Source organism: Tupaia chinensis, unplaced genomic scaffold (assembly GCF_000334495.1).
Source record: "Tupaia chinensis unplaced genomic scaffold, TupChi_1.0 Scaffold000355_1, whole genome shotgun sequence".
NCBI classification, from domain to species: domain Eukaryota; kingdom Metazoa; phylum Chordata; class Mammalia; order Scandentia; family Tupaiidae; genus Tupaia; species Tupaia belangeri.
In genome coordinates, this window is record NW_006159850.1 from 10,221,131 (window position 1) to 10,242,024 (window position 20,894).

Genomic DNA, 20,894 nt, shown 5'->3' on the forward strand with positions numbered 1-20,894 from the left:
CACACATACTCTTCCCCCTTTTTTTTTTTTTCCTTTTTCCTTTCTCCTCCCTCTCTGCCCCTTCATTTCTTGTCTCGGTTTATCTTTATTTTGTTTCATTCTGTACCTTGGATCCCTTTACAAGTAAAGAACTCTGCCAGAAACCCTAAATTCACTTCGTTCCAATGTAGCATATCCAGAGAAAGTGTTTCATTGCCTTAGTGTTCAGGTGACAACTACTGGAAGAGATTCTGTTTGGCCTGGGCTGTGGATGTCTCCCTAAACCAACCACCCGCGGAGGAGGATTGTCCGCTGTGCTTGATCACACGTGTGTGCCTGTTTTTGCTCATCAGTATATATTCCACTGGCAGTTCCTCTGCAAGGATTTATTCCAACTATTGTCCATTTTGTGGATGTCAGTATAGGACAAACTACACAGTAATACTTCGTAAATTCTTAGTTGTCATATGTAATTAGAGCTACTAATACAGTCTTTATACACACTAATAGCAAGTAGTCTTGCTGTTTTTCTGTATGCTGTAACTTTTCCTCTGTATTTCCTCACATGGTGCTTTAAAATTAATAGATATCCTATGAATTTTTTGCATCAAAAGTAATATACTTAACTAAAATTTGACACTATTACTTGTTGTAGCCCTAAAGACTAAAGTTGGTGGTTTTTATTCATTAGATGTGAATTTTGGGTGAGGATATAAAAGTTATCACCAACATGAGAGTGAGAAAATATTTTTACATAAGAAATGCTGTTCAGCAGCTCTAAGGAAGAGAAGAAACCCTCAGGCTTTTAATAAGTCAATTCCCCTTTAAATCACTTATTGGATCTAAGTCTCTGTTATTGCACTTTTTTAAAGTAATTTATTTTTACCTTAGACATCGCTTAATGAAGCAAAATCTAGGAATCAATCAGAGACTCTATTTGGGCAAGCAGTTGAGGCTGTAGAGTTTTGCTACTTGAACTATGGTCTGTGGTCTAGCCCACTGGCAGCCCCTGGAAGCTTGTTAGGAATGCAGACTCCCTGGGCTGAGCTCAGAACAACAGGATCTACAGTTTAATGAGATCTCCAGGCGATCTGTTGCACAAGGTTTAAGAAGCACTGCTCTGAAGCTTACAATCCGCTTCCTGGTATGGCTTACAGGTACTGACTGTTCGGGCTTTGAATATAACTGACATTTACAGGAAGGTGGGAATTTACCCTAGAGATGACACTTAGTGATGCAAATGTTGATACCCTCTTCCCATGACCCTGAGACAGTCATTGCTAGTTGTGGAAGTTGCTCTTCTAAGTACCAGGCTTCAGGATCCTGCACACTATGGCCAGACAGCTCCTGGGGAGGTGTAAGAGTCGGCCTGAGAGTTAAAACCTACTTATCACTGCACCTGTAGACGGAGTGTTGTTTGTGAGATAGTGTACCTTGCATCCTTTTACAACTGAAGATAGTAATTCTGCTACCTCTTGGAGATGATTTGAGCAATTTACCACATCTCTCTTTTTAAGGTTTTTTTTTTTTTTCTTTTTCCCTCTTAGATATGAAATACTTTTAAGGCCTAATTCTCAGGGTTGTTCTGAAGAAGACAAAAGAGAATGACATAAAATTTAGCACTGTCTGGAACGTGATGGGAACACACTACACTTCAATGCCTACTCACTTCATTATTGTCATTATCTTTAAGAAAACTATGGTTGGGGTCAGCACGTGGTGTAGTGGTTATGGTGCTGGACTCCCACATGGCCCACTGCAGTTCGAGTCCTGGACCTGTTGGCTTAAAAATTACGCTGGGCACTTGTGCACATGTGTGAGGCCCCAAATCCCAGAATAGAAGAGAGGGGATTGTGGCATGGCCACCCCACCTCTGGGGGAGTCATTTCTCCCTTGCCCTCTCACTGTCTCTATTTATTTCTGACAAGCACACATGCCTTATGACAAAACAATAAACTGAAAAAAACAAAACATGGTTATGCTGGAGTAGGAAATGGGCCAGGATCAATAAAATATAATTAAAGTGCCTCTCCTCTGCCCCCACTGTACTTTCTTACTGCCAGGTAAAATTGAATCACTAGTTTGATTAAATTCAGAATATTTCCCCTCTACTTCTGCCATGTCTGATATAAACCAACATAGTTTGAATAACTGTAATCAACATCCACATTAATCAGAATTCTGGCTTTATTATCATTGTGCAGTGAAAAGGACTAAAAGTTAATTCCAAGCACAGATAGTTACAGTTTGCTGAGCAGTATATTGTTCAGAAAACTCATTCAACATTGAGAGAAAGATATTTATTTGAAGAACAGAAATATTTAAAGTTGTTTGTTCCTAAAAACCCATTTCCCCCAAACCTACGCTTTGTAACGTCATATTAAACAAGGAAGTGATTGCATACAGTCTAGTTAAGCAATTAAATGAGAACAGCATTTGGCAGAATAAAATACTGCACAAATGTGTGACTCCATTATTTAAATCCAAGTTTCAACTTCTAAAGACAGGTTGCCCCTAATAGATATAAATATATAATGTTGATTAAAAAAAAAAAACAACACGGGAGTATATAAAAAAATATAAAAAAGAAAACTAACATGTCTACCCCCAGCTCCATAAAGGAAGAGAGTAAAGATGCTAAAGAAAAGGGAAAACAGACATTCTTTTTTCTGTTTTCCCATATAATCTGCATTTTTTTTCCTGCCTAAGGGTTACCCATGTAAGCTGGGAGCTATAATGAAGACCTGGGAGTGAAAACATAGTTAATCAGAGAATATAATTGTGCCGGCTGCCTTGTTTTTTCTTTTAGAATCTTGGAAACTTTCCCCCCAAAAAATGGGGACTTGAAAAAGAGAGTTAAATCAGAAATTCTTTAAACATTGCGTTCAGGTATGGCAAACAAAATTCAAGCCCCACCAGGGGCTATAGTGACCCTATGGGTGTGTAATAGAGGAACAAAGTGTTATTACCAGGGAGGAACAGACTGAGCACCAGGCTCAATAGTCCGCATTACATGGTACTTAGGATCTTGATTTAGAAAGAACATCAACTAAATCTATATAAAATTTTCAAGAGAAAAATGTCCAAGAATTCTAAGCTTGTTCTTCTGGACTGAATAGCTATAGCTACATGACTATGATTTTTAAAACCGACCAGGTCTACAGTTGAGAGAGACCGGGAAAGAGAAAAGGTTCAATAGCCCATTCTACAGAAGCTGCTGTAATGGTATGCAATGGCTAGGTCATTATTTTCTGGTCCCCTATGCTCCTTGGAGGGCACAATCACAATAATATGTAGTAGCAAATTGCTGTGTCACAATAATTACAATGTTGACCTATTCTTGGGGACTATCAATGTACAAATCATGTCCAATCTTGCTCGGAAGACCCGTTTGAGAAGGGCCTGTTAAGGGATGGTAAACTCGCATATGTATCTCTTACTGCTGCGACAGACCTCATCGCTCCATTTGCCTTGTGCCGACTGGGAGAACAGGACGCAGTTTTCCCTCTTGCCACCATTAGGTTGTGCACGGTCCCAGTTGAGGAAGGAGACAGCGAGTCCATTGACATCAAGAAACTTGCCTTCTGTTGCCATGTCGTTGATGCCCAGCCAGAAGTCATTGACACCTGGCAGGCTCCTTTTGCCATAGTCTCGGAGGGCGTTGATCTCGTCGGCATTTCTAGGGATAACCAGAGTCCCGCCCTTGGAAATGCAGTCTTCATTGGCTTCATGGAAATGCTTCAAGCCGTCTGAAGCAAGATAGCATTTCTTGTGAACTTTGGTGCCTCGAAGACAGACTGTAAAGATGGAAAACTGGACATAGTAAAGTGCTTTCCAAAAAAATATAAAGTGTGCATGTGTGTGAGAGAGCATGAGCGAGAGACAGATAACCCTGGACATGGTCTTATCATGCTTTGATTCCCTTCCCCCAGACTTTCAACCAATCAAGATCTTGGGTGCACGCACCTGGTGTATTTCAGGCTGACTTGGGATCCAAACCTGGCCAGCTGTGTGGCTCCCAGCACTGCAGATTAACGTGCTCCCGCCTGTACCGCTGAGGCTGGCCCTAAGATACTTTGTGAGTGCATTGTGCCCAGAGCTAGATCAGCAAACAGTGATAATTATTTGTGGAAAAATGATGTATGATGATCACGGCAAATTAACGTGGATTAAATATTGTGTATGTGCTGGATGCTGTGCGGTGCCTTGGCCGTCAATGAACTGGTACCACTTCATGAGGTTGTGAGAATTATTTCATTACCTCGGTTTCTACATATTAGGATACTGAGGCTTAGAGAAGCTGTTGTTTATAAAAATTGGCATGTAAAAATCAATCGAACTTACTTAGCATGTAAGGTCCCAACTACACAAACCCAGTTCTGTCCCACCCTCAAACCGTGGCCTTCAACCTCCTGCTGCTTTGACATGCTATTTGAGCTACGTTGTGTAGGTCCAACAGGAGCTGAATTTCCTCAGACTTTTAATATTAGTTGATGTTTTGTGATTATTAAAAAAACAAACTGGGGCCAGCAGTTGGCGTAATGGCTACGTCGCTGGACTCCCATGTAGTCGACCGTGGTTTGAGTCCTGGACCCAGCTGCTTAAACTCACGCCGGGCACGTGTGTGTGTGTGCCCAAGATCCCAAGAGAACGGAGGAGAAGGGATTGTGGTGTGGCCATCCCCTCTGGGGGGTGATTCCTCACTTTCTGTCTCTCTGTCACTCTCTGTCTTTCTGGTGACTGCACGTGCCCTGTAGCAAAAACCTCTCAAAAACAAACAAACAAAAAACCAAACAAATGAAAAACGAAACCCTGGGGGCCGGCTAGTGGTGTGGTGGCTAAGGCACTGACTCCCACATGGCTGACTGCAGTTTGAGTCCTGGACCCAGCAGCTTGAAACTCATTGCTGGTGGGTGTGTATGTGCCCAAAATCTCAAGAGACTAGAGGAGAAGGGATTACAGTGTGGCATGCCCCCTGGGGGCTTTTTTTCTTACTTTCTCTCTATCTCTGTCTCTCTGGGGAATGCATGTGCCCTATGGCAAAACAATCTCCATCCCCACCCCAAACCCAACCAACCTAACAAACAGAAAACAAACCCCGGGGGCCAGCAGGCGTCATGATGGTTAAGGTACTGGACTTCCACACAGCCAACCACCATTCAAGTCTCAGATCTTGGCTTGCTTTCTCACTTTCCCTCTCCCTCTTCCTCTCTCTCTGTTTCTGTCTGGTGAGCACACATGTCCTGTAGCAAGTTAAAAACTAATGAAGATAAAATTAATAACAAAACAAAACCCTGAAAGTCCAAGTTTGCCTATTGGGGAAACAGTGGTTATCTTAAGCAGATAACTGAACTTGGTGATGTTAAGAGTATCCAGGTAAAACCAAATATAAAGATAGTTTTAAGGCATAGCATTGGAAAATCAGGCTCTCAGACCATAGTTCCTGGCTTTAGATCTGATCTCTGACATCTACTAGCTGTGTAAACCTTAGACAAATTACATAATTATCTATGCCTCAGTTTTCTCATCTGTAAAATAAGAATGATCATAATAGCGTAAGTTGTTAGAGGAACCTACATTAGCGGAATATTCAACATAAATCGGTAGAGGAGTACTGTGTTCGCGTTTCAGTATTTAGAATGCCTGACTGTGGGTAAAGGGTTAACGAAACTTCTTTCCCCTTGCATGAACACTTGGCCTTCTTCTGACTTTTTAATTCTGTTTCCCTGGAAACCTGGTAAAGGGAGTATGTCATCCCTGTTACTAGGCAACATTGGGTATGATGAAAATGACCCCAGTTTGGTGACATACATCTGGCTTGAGAGTTTATAAATACATTCCGGGAAGTCATAGCTGGGGTCTCCCATGACGTGGAGAACTGTAACCGGGCAGGTCTCTTGCAGTGCCCTGGGAAGCTCTGCTTTTGGAGTGCCTCCGGGGGTAGGTGCCTCGTAAGCCAGGCTGCTGCGGATTCTGTCCCTTGTGGCTCTTGGCTCCTTCCTGAAGAACAACTCTGGACAGTAGCACGTGCAGCTGCATAGGCTGCCTGGGGCCTCGGTTCCCCAGGAAAGCAACAGCAGGCGCTGTCCTGTTGGCAAGCTGTGGCTCTCACCAACGTCCCCCCCCACGTGTGTATGAGGCCGAGTGTGACTGTTCCCAGGAACCTGTGCAAGCTGACCCTTAATAGAGCTCCCAATGGGCACTTGGTTAGTAGCCCAAAAATGCTGAGTATTTTAGTCATCTAACACTTCCTTGATTCTGTTTTATTATCCAATAATTGTTGACTGATTTATGCAATGTATTCCAGAGCGCCCTGTATTTATTTCTATAATTCACATACTTAGAGTAGGCTGGCACATCAGGCCAGCCGCCTAAAACCACCATCTCCCAGTTTTGGGGTCCATCTCACTTGGATGCATGACTGGTTTGGCAATGTTTCGTTTGTCAGAACTAGACATACAGCCCAAACATGGCTTTAAGCCACTGGGGATCACTGCTTATGTCCCCCTCTCCTTTGGGACAAGGTGGCGAGGAGATGAGGCCTTACCTGTCTGTAGGGCTTGCATTTCCTTCAGGGCATTGACTTCTCTCCAGAGCTTTTCGACTTGAGTCTTCAGATCACCATCCTTTTCTGGAGGAGATTTTAGAGTGGGGTGGGTAGGTGAAATGGAACGATATCATTAAAATGAAATAAACTTTGTATTTCAGAATCCAAGGTAACAAGGTTTTGATGAAACTGAGCTTAGTATACCTAAACAAGCTAATAATGCATAAAAGTGACTTGGGCCAGATTGTCGGTAGGGATAGTAACAGAACGCATTTCTGTGAAATGCCTGCTGGTCTCTCCAGGCCCACCTGTGGCTTCTGGCTCATTGACTTTCACATGCTTCCATGAGTGAGGTCTGGCTCACTTTCCCTGGGTGTCCTTTTTGGGTCACAGTGCACCAGCTCTGGCCTTTTCCTTATCAAGATTAAATAGCATCTCTTCTGAGAAGACATTCATAATTACTCTCTAAGGTAGTTAGCACCCCTTCTGCTCATCTTTCTTTGAAACTTATTTGTTTTTCTTCAGAGCACTTTCTCTGATCCGTACTTTATTTTGCTTGCTTTTTATTTATTTATGTTTGCTATAGGGTATGTACTTGCCAGAGAGAGGGAAAGTGAGAAATCACCTTCCAAGGGGGAAGGCCACACCACAATCCCTTCTCCATGCTCCTCTCAGGATTTTGGGTACACACACACACACACACACACACACACACACACACTTCGTATGTTTTTCAAGCCGCTGGGTTAGAGACTTGAACCAGGGTTGGCTATGTAGGATCTAGCCACCTTAACCTCCATGCCACTTGCTGATCCTGCTTGCTTAACTTTCTGCCTTTTTATCCATGGTATGTCCAATGTTCACCATGATGTGAAGACATAACCGGTGCTCTTAGGATTTGTTGAATGAATAAACACTTTACAGTACACAAAATACCTTTGCTATTTCCATTTGCTCTTCAAAAATAGCTATGAGGGAAGGAAAACGAGATAACCTTGGGAGAATGCAGGTGAGCTCAGTAAGCTCATTGACTTGGCAGATAAGTGACAGAAGTCACACAGACTTTCTTGGGCCCCTAAGCTCCCTTTCTTTAGTATCCCTATACCACTGATGCATCGGGTATGATGGAGGTCACGGAAAATGCTTCTCCATTAGGGATGAGCAACTTATTTAGTCTTGAATACTCCTAGAAGAAAGGAAAGAATCTTCATGCTGTCCTTGACTAACCTCAGCTTACCAGTAAATGGAAATGGAATAATTTTGCCAAATAAAAAGAGTCCCTATTGGGACTCTTAGAGATTGTCAGCTTGTGAGCTCTTCAAAGGCAGGACTGATAAATCATATGCAATAATAAAAACAGGAAAGCCTGCATATACTGTGTGCCAGCAGGTTCTCCGTGCTCCCACGTGTTAGACACTATTGCTGTTTCCATTTCACAGAAGAAGAAATGGAGGCGCAGAAAGCTGAGTGAACCTGCTGAAGGTCGCCCAGCTTGAAAGATGCAGTTGGGTTTTGAATTTCCCTGTCTCCAAACCTGTTCTCTCCTGTCCCTCCGATCTGCTTCTGCACGGTGACTGCTCCCACCTGTTCGGTTCCTAGTACCTGCTCTCAGAAAGAAGAAACTTCAAGCTTAAGATTTGCCCTTAGGGACCAGCAGATGGCATAATGTTCATGTTGCTGGAATCTCCCACAATCTACTGCAGTTCGAGTCCCAAGCCCCACGGCTTAAAACTCACTCCAGGTACGTGTGTGTGATCCCAAGAGAAGAATGCAGGAAAAGGAATTGCGGCATGGCAATCCTCCCCAGCCCAGGGGGTGAAATCTCCATTTCTGTCTCTCTATTTCTCCAGTGAGAAAATCTCTCAAAAACAAACCAAAACAACAACAACAAAACATTGTCCCTAGCTGCCTCTTTGTGAGGATGCCATAGAGAGACTTGTTCGATCCTGGATTTTTTTTAGGACAAAGTAAGATCCAAATCTGCTAATTCATTGCCCTCTTAAACGTGTGCCTTGAGAGCCAGGTGTTCTCACGTTTGGGTTAGGAAAACCCCTCTGCAATGTTGGGGTGGTCTCTACCTCCGTCTCACTCAGTGCTGCACAGCAATTTTCAGTCTCCAGAACTGATCTCAGAAATATAACCCAAGGATTTTCTCAGCAGGACCATTTCTTCCAGAATAAATAGAAGGGTGCATTCAGAATGCAAACTCTCAGTTGTCTAGGGGCTAGGCTTGCAAAGGCTACTGAAGACTTGCTTCTAAGTTACAAGTGGTCAACTTTACAAATGTCATGTTCTACCCCTCCCAGCCTCCTGCTCTATTCTATTGAAGTAAGTGGCCTCCATTGGGAGATTGTAAACATTGTAATTAGCGTGAAGACACATGAATTAGTATTAGGCTCCTGGGAGATCAGTATGGAAGTCATTATCCAGGTGATTTGGCTTTGGTTTCCATCCTTGGTGGCTAATGTTGCTGTGTTTTGTCTACAGTTAACAAAGGGAATACATCAAACTACTGTTTCACTGTAATACATTATATTGTATTCATTACTGCAACACATATTTTGTTGAAGTCTATGAAGTAAGTTCCAAGGAAATCCTGAGCTTCCGGAAAGCTTCCTTTCATTTTATTCTTGTTTCCCCAAAGTAGGTACAGCATAAAAATGTAAAAAATTAATTCCCAAAAGACATGAAATAAAATGATAATATGGTGTTAGGTTGGCAAGGTATATGGGAATAAACACTCTGGCGATGGATGATGGGAGCATAGTTGGTGTTATCAGGGAAGATCAGAAAGTAGGACTAACTAACTGGGAACCAGCATTTAGCGTAATGGCTATATCGCTGGACTCCCACGTAGTTGACCGCGGTTCGCATCCTGGACCCAGTGGCTTAAAACTGACGCCGGGTGCATGTGCGTGCGTGCCCAAGATCCCGAGAGGAGAATGGAGGAGAAGGGATTGCGGCATGACCATCCCCCCTAGGGGGGTGATTTCTCGCTTTCTGTCTCTATGTCTCTCTCTGTCTGTCTGGCAAGCGCATGCGCCCTATAGCGGTGGGCGGGGGGAACCTCTCCAGAAAGTAGGACTAACTAACTTGCAATTTCACTTCTAGAAATGTATCCTACCTTCCTAGCATGGGGATCAATACATGTGTATAAAGTGCTTCCTTGGAGTGTTGTAGCAAAAAGCGACGTACTGGATTCCACACAAACATTTGAATCATGAGCCCACTCCAACAATGGAATAATACCCAACTGTTGAAAGGAATAAGGTATGCTTTGTATTGGTAGCATCCAAGATTTCATAGATTCAAATAAGTTCATTTGCCTGACAGACAAACATTTTGCCCAATCAAGTCTTATTTTGTTAAAAATACCAATTTTAATTATACATTTGAAAAATTCCTCTGGAATATTATGCCCAATAGTTACTATCGTAGATGATACTAGGATGAGGATTGGGAGGGAGAAGATAGCTTTAATTTTTGATTCCATAAACTTTGGTGCTATGTCATGGTACTTAAAATGTTTTAAAAATATGTGGGGAAGAGGGAAAATAACCATTCCATCAACCTAGGCTTATTGCTCCATCTTCTGAGAATCTACTTTCCTGGATCTAATGGTAGAAATTTAGCAAAAACTGTTTTGGGGACTGGTACGTAAAATGTCTACCAGTTGGTTAAAAATGTGTGAAAATAAGTGTGTACGGCCATGTGTATGGGGGTGAGAAATGTACACTCCAGCAGGCAGTGAGCACACGTTTCCATGTTCACACTCCTCTTCTAGTAACACTGCCGGGGGGTCACTATTTTGTCACATCACTCCAGCAGTGAGGAAATACTGACAATGAAAAATGCCACCTCACCCAGAATCTTCTTTGTCCTTCCTCTTGCCCTGGTATTCAGGGATAACCTCATCTACTCATGAGAAAGGTTTTTACCTTTCACTGAGAGAGGAGACAGGGAAGTGTAATGTCCTATAAGGAGAAAAAATTCCACTCCAGAAAGCTTTCATCAGACCTGGGACCAGCAGTTAGCGTAATGGCTATGTTGCTGGCCTCCCATGTAGTGGACCGCGGTTTGAGTCCTGGACCCGGTGGCTTAAACTCACGCTGGGTGCGTGTGTGTGCATGCCCGAGATCCCGAGAGGAGAATGGAGGAGAAGGGATTGCGGCATGACCATCCCCCCTAGGGGGGTGATTTCTCGCTTCCTGTCTCTCTGTCTTTCTGGCAAGCGCACATGCCCTATAGCAAAAACTTCTCTTTAAAAAAAAAAAAAAAAAAAAAAAAAAAAAAAAAAAAAAAAAAAAAAAAAAAAAAAAAAAAAAAAAAAAAAAAAAAAAAAAAAAAAAAAAAAAAGCTTTCAACAGACCTAAATTGTATAAATAAATGCACTTGGAAAGGGTGCTTTACAATAGTGAAACACAGACAAGCCCCCTTTTACCCACCAGCTGCCTGTGTCACGTCACACGAGACTTTGACCTTCTTGGTATTTTTTTAGTGCGTATTGTTACTAATGAAGTGAAATTGATAACAATGCCAAAATATTTACCTGGAAATCTGATAAGAAAACTACTAGAAGGATGAGATCAACCGTTACCCCATGTCTTGATAGTATTTTCTTTTGCTTTGGTTTCAGCATAATGCAGGTACATTGCCCTCACTTCTTACCAACTTTAAAAAGTGTTTCAACCCAATTCAAGGCGCCCAAAATTTGAGATTACTTGGAGACTTCAATTTTGTTTGAAAATATTACATACTGTATGACTATGCATGTTGACAAACACTTTTAAGTTAAAGAGATGTTTAATTTTTCAGTCTGACATGAACAAGTTTAAATATATGGTATAGACCATTCCTATATATCCCTATATGGGGCTGTATGTCTGTGATATCTTTGATGAAAAAGTCACATTTACCAGTAACCATTAAGTAAGCTTATAGTTAACGGACACATTTATCTGGCCAGTTACTCAGTATCTAGAAGGAAAACAGTGGACCCTGCTTGTCCCATCAATGTGTTCAATATCCAGGTGAACTCGCTCTTAAGACCATTCTACGTTTCTGTATTTTGCCCACCTGACAAAGGTATGTAGAACAGCAACATTTTATATTATAACTTTTATCTTTCTGTAAAGAAAAGTCCCACCACATGATTCCTCTAAATATAAAATTGTCCCAGACAATGAAAAGGTCTCCCTTCAATGCCATATACACCTAATGGCCATGGCGTTGACACCAGGGACAGTCTCCAGGAGGTGTTTGGAAATAACATTGTTTAGCACCTCCTCACACCGAGTCAGCCTAGAATTGTGCTGGACCAGGAAGCCCCGTTTACCTTTCACTCGGCGTTTGCTGTGCTTCCTGGGTTTTAATCTGGACGCGTGGCTGCTGGTCTGGTCCAGGAGTAAGGTGATCACCAGGACGCAAATGACAAATCCATTCTTTGCCATGGCTCCTGCAAGCCTGCCAGGCCACTTTTCCAGCCGCTCTGAATCTGCTATGGAGCAAGTAGACTGCACAGTCTCATCTTGCTCGGGACAGCCGGTGGCCAGCTTTATAAACGCGAGCTGCAAGGTTGGCCGGAGTCCTGCTGACGAAATGTTTGAAGGCCCCTTCTGGCTGCAGTGTGAGGCAGCTCCTTGTTCTCATGCCTTGTGGGAGGCTTTTTATTTATCATTTTTATTTCTGCTGCATTTTCGGGTCGATTCATCTTTTCAAGTATATAAGTTAACAAGTTTTGCCTGCTTTCTTTTTTAAAAAAATTTTGTTTTAAAGTCTGGGAATTTTTTTTTTTTTTTTTGAATACCCAATGTTTAAGTCTTTGATTTGGAACTCTGAAGTTGACCAAATTTTCTGAAAAATAGATTCAATTCCATTTTCAGGGCAAATAGAACAAATGGTTTAAAAAAAGAAAGGAAGAAAGAAAGCTAGTTTGTGTGTGCACACAAGGGGACTACAAATGTTTTATGGAAAATGGAATTAATGTACGTGTTTATTTTGGTGCAAAACTTGAAATCCAATGCATAATTTTTTCGTAAACACATTTTCTGTGAACTTTTAAAAGATCCCCCCACCCCATTGTGTGTGTGTGTGTGTGTGTGTGTATGAGAGAGAGAGACAGACAGACAGACTGACTGACTATGACACCTTACATTTAAACCAGTGTGCACACACACTCATGCCTACCCAGCTCAAGTGAAGCTTGAGAATGGTTTGTTCAATGGGATGTATGGAGATGGCTGGAATGGATACTGCAGGGTGAAATAGAAGACCTTCCTCTTCTGGAGTTTTGTAAATCCATCAAGAATTACGTTCATGAGAAAGCACATAGTACAGTGAAAAAATGGAAAAGGTTAATTATTTCCATAAGAATTAAAGTAACATCAGCGATAGTGTTCAGACCTACTGTTCAGCATTTTTTTCATTGAAGCTACCTCCAACACATTAAATCACACTTTCAAGTGGATTCTGTAAATAGCAGAGAAATATAATGGAAGATTCAAAGTAATTATTTTTACCTTAACAATGGGTTTTGAGGACCACACTGGGAACCAGATAGGCTTTTGCATTCTAGTTTGGATTGACTCTGAAAGACCTGGGCTATGAAAATGTACTTTGATTTCAGTAGGGAAACTGATTAATTCTTACAGTAGATCTTATGATTGATCAGAAATTCTCTTTGCCCTCTTCCCAAATCCTTTAAGAAAAGATTTCAGGTTTCAAAATAATAATAGAAAGAAAAGGATTTCTTTTGGACACTTGATCAGTGCTGTGCTCAAAACAGACTTATTTGGGAGGAAAAGAAAAGAGACATTTTCTCTTTGAAATAAATCAATATTGCTTTTAAGTTCTTTGTCTTCCCATTAGAGTCTCTGACACTTTTTTGATTTGTTTTCCTTTGAACCAGATCCTAAAGCTCATGCTGTCTTCTTTTCAAATTCATAGACTTTATTTTTAAACTACAGTTTTATTTTTTATTTTCTTGAAGTCCATTTATTTCTTCCATGGTGAGAGAGCCAAAAAGAGTGCAAGATGAGGGATAATACTCTAAGGAGTTCTTGAAACTGCAACTTGCCTCCAGCCTCAGTTGGCTCACTCATACGCACCAATGCCCAGTGTGATCAGAGAGGTCTCCAGGCATGAACCTGGACCTTTCTCTTATGACTCCTTCTCACAAAGCGTTACACTGTACCACTGTGCCACCATCCAGCCCCAAATAACAGACCTTAGGTTTAGATCTACACACAAAAAAAACTGAGCAGGAAGTACAGGGAGTTCCCATAGAGCCCTTCTTTCTACCTTGCTTCCTTCCCAACTCCCCCATGTTTCTACTATTATTAATGTATGGAATTCAACTGTGAATGAGTATTGATTTATTAGTATTAACTAATACTAATGCACAGTATACATTAGGATTCACTTTCAATGATGTAGAATTCTGTGGGTTTCCACAAATATGAAGTGATGCCTATACCATTATGGTAGCCTACAGAATAGTATCAATTCCAGATGTTTGGTTGAGTTAAATATTTGAGAATTCACCTCTCCCTGACCTCCACTTCCTGGTGCTCCACAGCAGGGGCCCCTAAACCCTGGGCCATGAACCAGTATGTTAGGAATTGGGCTACACAGCAGGAGGTGCATGGTGAGGGAGTAAGCAAGTAAGCAAAGCTTCATCTGTGTTTACAGTCGCTCCCCATTGCTTGCAGAAGCTCTGCCTCCCATCAGATCAGTGGCAGCATTAGATTGTTCCTGGAACCACCAGATGGGACCGTCTAGTTACAGGAAAACAAGTTTAGGGCTCCTGCTGATTCTGCATTCTGGTGCATTGTATAATTATTTCATTATATATTGTAGTAACAGTAGAAATAAAGAGCACAGAAAATGTAATGTGCTTGGATCATTCTCAAACCATCTCCCCACAGCCTCTAGTCTGTTGAAAAATTGTCTTTCATAAAACCCACCTCCAGTGCCAAGAAAGCTGGGGACTGCTGCTTCACAGGACTCTCCCCTGGCTCCTCCAATGTCATACACAAGTCCTGCTAGGTGACCTTATTCCTTTCCATTGTTTCAAATTATCTATCTAGGGCTCTAATGTTGGCCCTCCCCTTCCAACTTGACTTGCTTCCCGTCAGATTCATGTTTTTAGTTGCCCACCTCCATTTGCATGACTCAGACATCTTAAGCCCATAGTTATTAAAAATTAAATTGCAGGGGCCAGCAGGTGGTGTGGTGGTTAAAGGTGCTAGACTCCCACATGACTGACTGTGGTTCAAGTCCCAGACTTGGTGACTTGCTTTCTCACTTTCCTTCTGCCTCTTTCTCTGTCTCTCTCTGATCGAATTGAAAAATAATAAAGTTAAATAAAATGATTATTTAAAGAAAATTAAACTGTAACTCTCTCCCCATTAATTTGCCATAAATTAAAGTTTTAGGGGCCAGCAGGTGGTGCAATGGTTAAGGTGCTGGAATTCCACATGGACAACTGTGGTTCAAGTTCTGGACCTTGAGGCTTAAAATTTATGTTGTGTGTGTGTGTGCACGTATGGTCTAAATCCTAAAAGGAGAATGGAGGAGAAGGGATTGTGGCATGGCCATCCTCCTGGGAGGTTATTTCTCACTTTCCCTCTCACTGACTCTTCTCTGTCTCTCTCCAGTGAGTGCATGTGCCCTATAGTTAAAAACAAAACTTAAAAAAATTCCATTCCTCCCAAATGTCCTCCATTACAGTGAGTATCACCATCACCCACTTGGTAGACCAATTTAGAACACTGGGAATCATGTTTGAGCCCCATGCTTGCCCTCAACCTACCTCCCCACAACCTTGTCAGCAAGTGTTATGGTTTCTACTCCTATGTTCTACTCCCATGTTTCTACTCCATGGTTCATGACTTTTGTCTCACTCCTGCCATTATCCCATCCCATCCCATGACACCAACAGCTCCTTCCTAACCCACCTCGTCTCAGCTCCTGCCCAACTCAAATGAGAGCTCTATGCTTTGTGCCTGTAATTGTCACTTTCATACTTAAATCTCACCAAATGTTTCTATTGTATTTAAAATAAAACCTAGACATCTTATCAAAATTTATGAGGTCCTCTTACCTGGTCCTTTTTGATAACTTTCTCTGGTAACAGAGACCTTTTGCAATTTTAAAATACTACCTAAATCTCTTTTCTCACATACATTGTATCTTTCCATATGTCTTTGTTCTGTCACTGGGTTCCATCCATTTCCAATGTCAAATTGTGTGTGTGTGTGTGCCATTTTGTACATGGTAGACTCCCCTTGTCCTTCAAATCTGATTTCAAACGTTACATCCTCACATACCTTCTCTATGTGCACAGTCGAGGATGGGGCTACTGTTCTCCATCAAAGTGCCCTGTTTCATTATCACAATTTGGAACTCATCTAAAAAATGTATTTACTTAATTTATTTACTTCGTGGATACTGATGTGTAAGTTCTTGGAGGGCAGGGACTGTGTTGGGTTAACTCAGTTCTTAATAGTATGGAGCACAGTGCTTGGCACAGTATTTGCTCAACAAATATTTATGAATGTGTGGCAGGGCAGTTTGGCTTTTACTTCCTTCCCTTCCCACCACCTCTCTGAGGCTCCTGCAGCAAGGCACTTGACCAGCCAAAGTAAACAGCAATTCAATCCATGGAAGAGTAAAGAGACCAAGATACATCTGATGGACTAACACTTGAAGTCATGCTAAGAAGTCATCACTCAGCACTTGTAAACTCTTCTTGTCTTGAAGGTGGTTGACCCAAGGTTAGACAGAGATGGGAATTTTCCTTTTACTTCTCTTCTTCCCGTAGGGATTCCACATTATGTCTACCCACATTCATGGAAAAAGTGGAGGAAACAAACTAAAGGGCCAATGTGACTGACTAGGAGAAGAGAAGAGGGGTGGGTCTGACAGTGTAGTTATATCTGAGAACAGTCTCAAATTAAGGATTTTTGTCCCTGTCACAACAGACATGGCCAACTCTGTTGGAAGACCTCCTTTCCCCAAAACCTTGATAGAAGAAAAATCTCACAAGATGGTAAAAATCTGGGGGAAAAAAAATCACATCAAGAGCCACACACATATCAACGATAACAGGGTGGGACATTCCTTCTCCAGCTTATCCTTGGTGAAGATCGGCCTCTTGGTTTTCTTGAAGGCTGAACAATTCCTTTTCTGTGGAGTGGAGTGATGTCACCAGCTCGTCTTCTGGGCTGGACCTGAGCTTCTAAAAGGGCTATTTAAGAAGAAACACATATTTATAGCCAGGGAATAGGAACTATAAAAATATTGCCTTTAGACAAAAAGTGTTTTGATGAGGATTTAAAAACTGTCACCAGGGTTCTATTTTCTTTAATAAATTGCTGTTTGTAACACATCCCTGACCACCCTGGGTAACTGGTATGTGTCTTCCATTGGTTGCTATTTTAAGGCTGCTCTAAGCTGTTTTCCAGAGTCTCAAATTTTAACAAATATATTTGTCCTCATTGCTATTTCTCTCCTAATACTCAAAGCCGACCATGTTTGGGGGCTGTGTTCAGAAGTTTAAGGCAGCATTTATAGGAGGCAATAGAACTGAACTTGGACTTAGTGTAGCCAAGCCGAAATGCCCGGAGTAAACCTTGGTGTGAGTATATGTGCACAGTAGCCTTCTTTCTGCTATGACTATCACTTGTAGCTGTGACTGCCAAAGATGTCACCGAATTCAAAGAGGAAGGTGGTGACAGGATTGAGGGAAGAGGGTTTAAGAGACTGCTAAATTCAGGCAGCATTGCATACAAGCAAAGAGCAAGAACTCTGAGAGGTTGGGATTAAAATTTCAGATCCATCACTTACAGTGTCAGATTTTGTCATTTCTCTGAATCTTTGTGTCCTTGTCTACCTTGTAGAATGGTCGAGAAAATTAGAACATGTGTATAAAATGTGCAGAGCCACATCTTGTCACAGTAGGTGACCAGTTAAAAGTGCTCTGGCTTCCTTTACAACCATCATGACTCATGTAAGGTTCAAGACCCACACCTGCCCTGGGAACCAGCAGTTACCGTAATGGCTATGTCACTGGACTCCCACGTAGCCGACCACGGTTCGCGTCCTGGACCCAGTGGCTTAAAACTCAAGCCAGGCGCGTGTGCATGCATGCCCAAGATCCCGGGAGGAGAATGGAGGAGAAGGGATTGTGGCGTGACCATCCCCCCTGGGGGGTGATTTCTCGCTTTCTGTCTCTCTGTCTCTGTCTGTCTTCTCTGTCTGTCTGGCAAGCACACGTGCCCTGTAGTGAAAACCTCTCAAAAAAAGAAAAAAGAAAAAAAAGACCCACACCTGCCCTGACTACACACCCACAGATTGGGTCCATTTGTGTCAACACTAAATATAATTTATTGTAGAACTTCTAAAACATGGAATTATTTATATTTATGCCTCTCCTCCCTGCACTTGGCCCGGACATGGACCTCATCTTATTCTCTTCTATGTTCTACACCTGTGCTGTCCACTAGTAATGTTCGATAGCCACGTGTGGCTAGAAGCGGCCATGTTGGAGAGCAGAGTCCTGGTCCATATCGAAATGGCTAAGGCATAGTGGGCATTTCATAAATGTGAAACGATTCAATCAAGAGATTTTTGGAGTCAGGAGACTGGCAACTTACATTCAATTAATCTTTTTTTTTTTAATTGCTAGAGGCACGTGTACTTGATAGAGAAAGAAAGAAAGTACCCCCTCCCCCCCGCCCGCTGGGATGTGGTCATGTTGCAATTCCCTTTCCTTCCTATCTCCATTCTGTCATGATTTGGGCACACACATGCTTGGTACGTTTTTCATGTGGCTGGGGTCAAGACTCAAGCCATGGTCAGCTATTTGGTATCCAGCTCCCAATGCATAACTAGCAGCGGTTGTGCTATGGGGCCGGCCTGCTTTTCTTCATCTTCTCAACTTCTAAGTGTTGGTCATATTGCACATTAGCACTCACCTGAGGGGTGAGACCCACTGGGTTGTAAGGGGATTAGGGGGTAGGATTATGAGCTTACCTAGAAGGTGAGTGTGAAAATTTCTGGTAAAGTCAAGGCACTGGAATTAGAGCAATGGCATTTCAAGTTTAGATGAGGAGTGCAGTCATCAAGTTCAACCTGATATTCGTGCAGTATCCTATCCCTTTGCTTTAAACGCTTCCTAGGATAGAGAATGCACTACCAGCACCTCGGTCAGGTCTACAGCTAGAAAGCTCTGCTTTGCGCAACAGTCACTCTCCCCCGACCTCCGACCTCTGTTCCTGTATCTTTAAGTCCAGCCTTCCGTCTTGGCATCCTGTAAGGAAGAACTATAGTCTGCCTCACCCTTTATGTAAAGGTGGCCCCCTGATGCCACTGTGTTCCATTGTCCTGTTCACACTATTTCCACCCTCGCTCTAAGTCATTGGGTTCTTGCTGATATTCATTACAACAGCTTCTGTCTGGGCCCCTTTGGTTCTGCTGCAGGCATGGGGCAGTCACTTCTCTGATCTCATCTCAAACCAGCTCGCTCCCTTCTTCTGGCTTGCCTGTGCCTCTCAGACATGGAACTGAGCCCGCCCTGGCCTTGCACACAAATGGCAGACTCCTCACTTATTTCCTCAGTTCCCACAGCAACGTGCAGTAGAGGAAATTGCACAAATGATGCCATACAGACCTGGAGCTGAATTGTGGCACTCTCATTGCCAGCTCTGTGATCTGGGCGTACTCAGGGACTTCTCTGGGCCTCACATCCCTGTATTTTGGGGGGTAAGGGGTATAATGACTATTTACCAACAGTGTTGGGGAGATTAAAAAGATGCCTTGAAAATAATCATTACAGTGGCTGGTATTTAATATGTGGGCTTACTCTTAATATTTTAGTCATCCTCATTATAGTTACAGTAACACCTGAGCTCTTACAAGTGCTCTCTCAAGTCCATTTCTCTCCAGACACCCAACCTGTCTCAATCTGATTTCTTCCTCTGCCCCTTCTTCCAAGCACTAACTGAAGTGAACAGTCCATTTTTTTAAGGAAGGCAAACATTTTTGTCCATCTATTTTTCCTAGGTGTACCGACATTTCAAATTTATTGTGAGTTTCTCCTGACTCTGCTGCCAAGAGAGTCCAAGAATACAAATAAGTCAGTATTTGCCTCCTTCCACTGCAAGCAAGGGCAGCCCACAGTGGAAAAACCTTCATAATTCCTCTCTGTGGGCTTCTCAAGGTTAGACTCGGGAGAGCAAGTTCTCAACCTTCAGATCACAACAACAAGGTCCTTGTTCTTCCTCAGAACCCAAAGGTTTGCTGACTCTGCCTGTGCTTGGGGAAGATGGCTTCAGGTTGCAGAGTCAACCACTGAGAAGGGTGGCCTTTCTGCATATTGAGTGATTTCTCTACCTCGTTACCGGTGGAGCCTTAGTGATGGAACCAGGGTCGTCTTATAGTCTCCACGAGCTGGTTCACATAAACAGTAAAGCTCCCCTCTTTGGTTTAAGTGGCATAAAAAGAGCCTACCTCTTGATCACCTTTCCAGTTAGTGTTTCCTGAGGCAGAGAACTCGAATGGGTGAACTGAGGAAATTATCCTCAGTGGCTGAAGCAGGGAGATGTGTCTATGATGTCTCTCATGGAGACTAGGAAAAGGAACCAGACAGGAATTATTTGTACAAGCATCATGCATCCTTCATCTGAATCCGAGATTGACAAAGAGGAGGAGAAAGAGCACATGGGGGATAGAAGCAAGTTTGGCATTGTGCTAGTTGGTCTGAGGGTTTCCATGGGACACTCAGCAGGGTTTGATCAGTTAATTACTGGGGGGAAAAAAAAAGGTTTGGTGCTGGAGTGGGGTAGAAAAAGAGTTGCATAAGGGGATCAATCATCAGTTAATAATTGATCCTATATTACTAGCAGGAAATTCTGGCCACAGGCATGAAAGCAGGACACGTACATGATAAAAAGAGGAGGCTCAGAGAGAAATCTGAGGTTCATATATTTAAGGGTTAAGAGAGGAAGCAAAGTGGCTAGGTGGTCAGGAAAGCTAAAGAAAAGATGCATTTCCTTTCATTGATAGAAAAGCTTTTTTTTAACTTAAGATAAAAGTTTTTAGGAAGGAAGGAGACAGAAGTGGTAAATATATCGAAGAAGTAAAATGGGAAAAAGACTAAAGGTTCAGTTTGGGAAGTTAGATAATGATTTCAAGCAATTTCTGTAATGTGTTAGATGTGGAAGCCAGGTTGCAGTGAGGAAAATAATAGGTGAAAGTTAAAGAGTTAATTTTAAAAATCATAAAGTTCTGACCAGATGTACTGTTACAGCCAGCCTTATTTGATATAGCTGTATGTGAAGTTATAGCTGGGTATAGTTATGACTGT

General features: G+C 42.3%; 1 protein-coding gene across 1 annotated transcript; it reads right to left on the reverse strand.

Moving 5' to 3' along the window:
- Positions 1–2,164: 2,164 nt before the first annotated feature.
- On the reverse strand, positions 2,165–12,105 carry CLEC3A (C-type lectin domain family 3 member A). Its single transcript, XM_006152601.3, has 3 exons — positions 11,862–12,105; positions 6,527–6,610; positions 2,165–3,776 (listed from the first exon to the last, which is right to left on the reverse strand). The coding sequence occupies exons 1-3, from the start codon at positions 11,974–11,976 to the stop codon at positions 3,385–3,387; spliced, it is 591 nt and encodes a 196-aa protein (XP_006152663.1). The 5' UTR covers positions 11,977–12,105; the 3' UTR covers positions 2,165–3,384.
- Between the last annotated feature and the right edge of the window lie 8,789 nt (positions 12,106–20,894).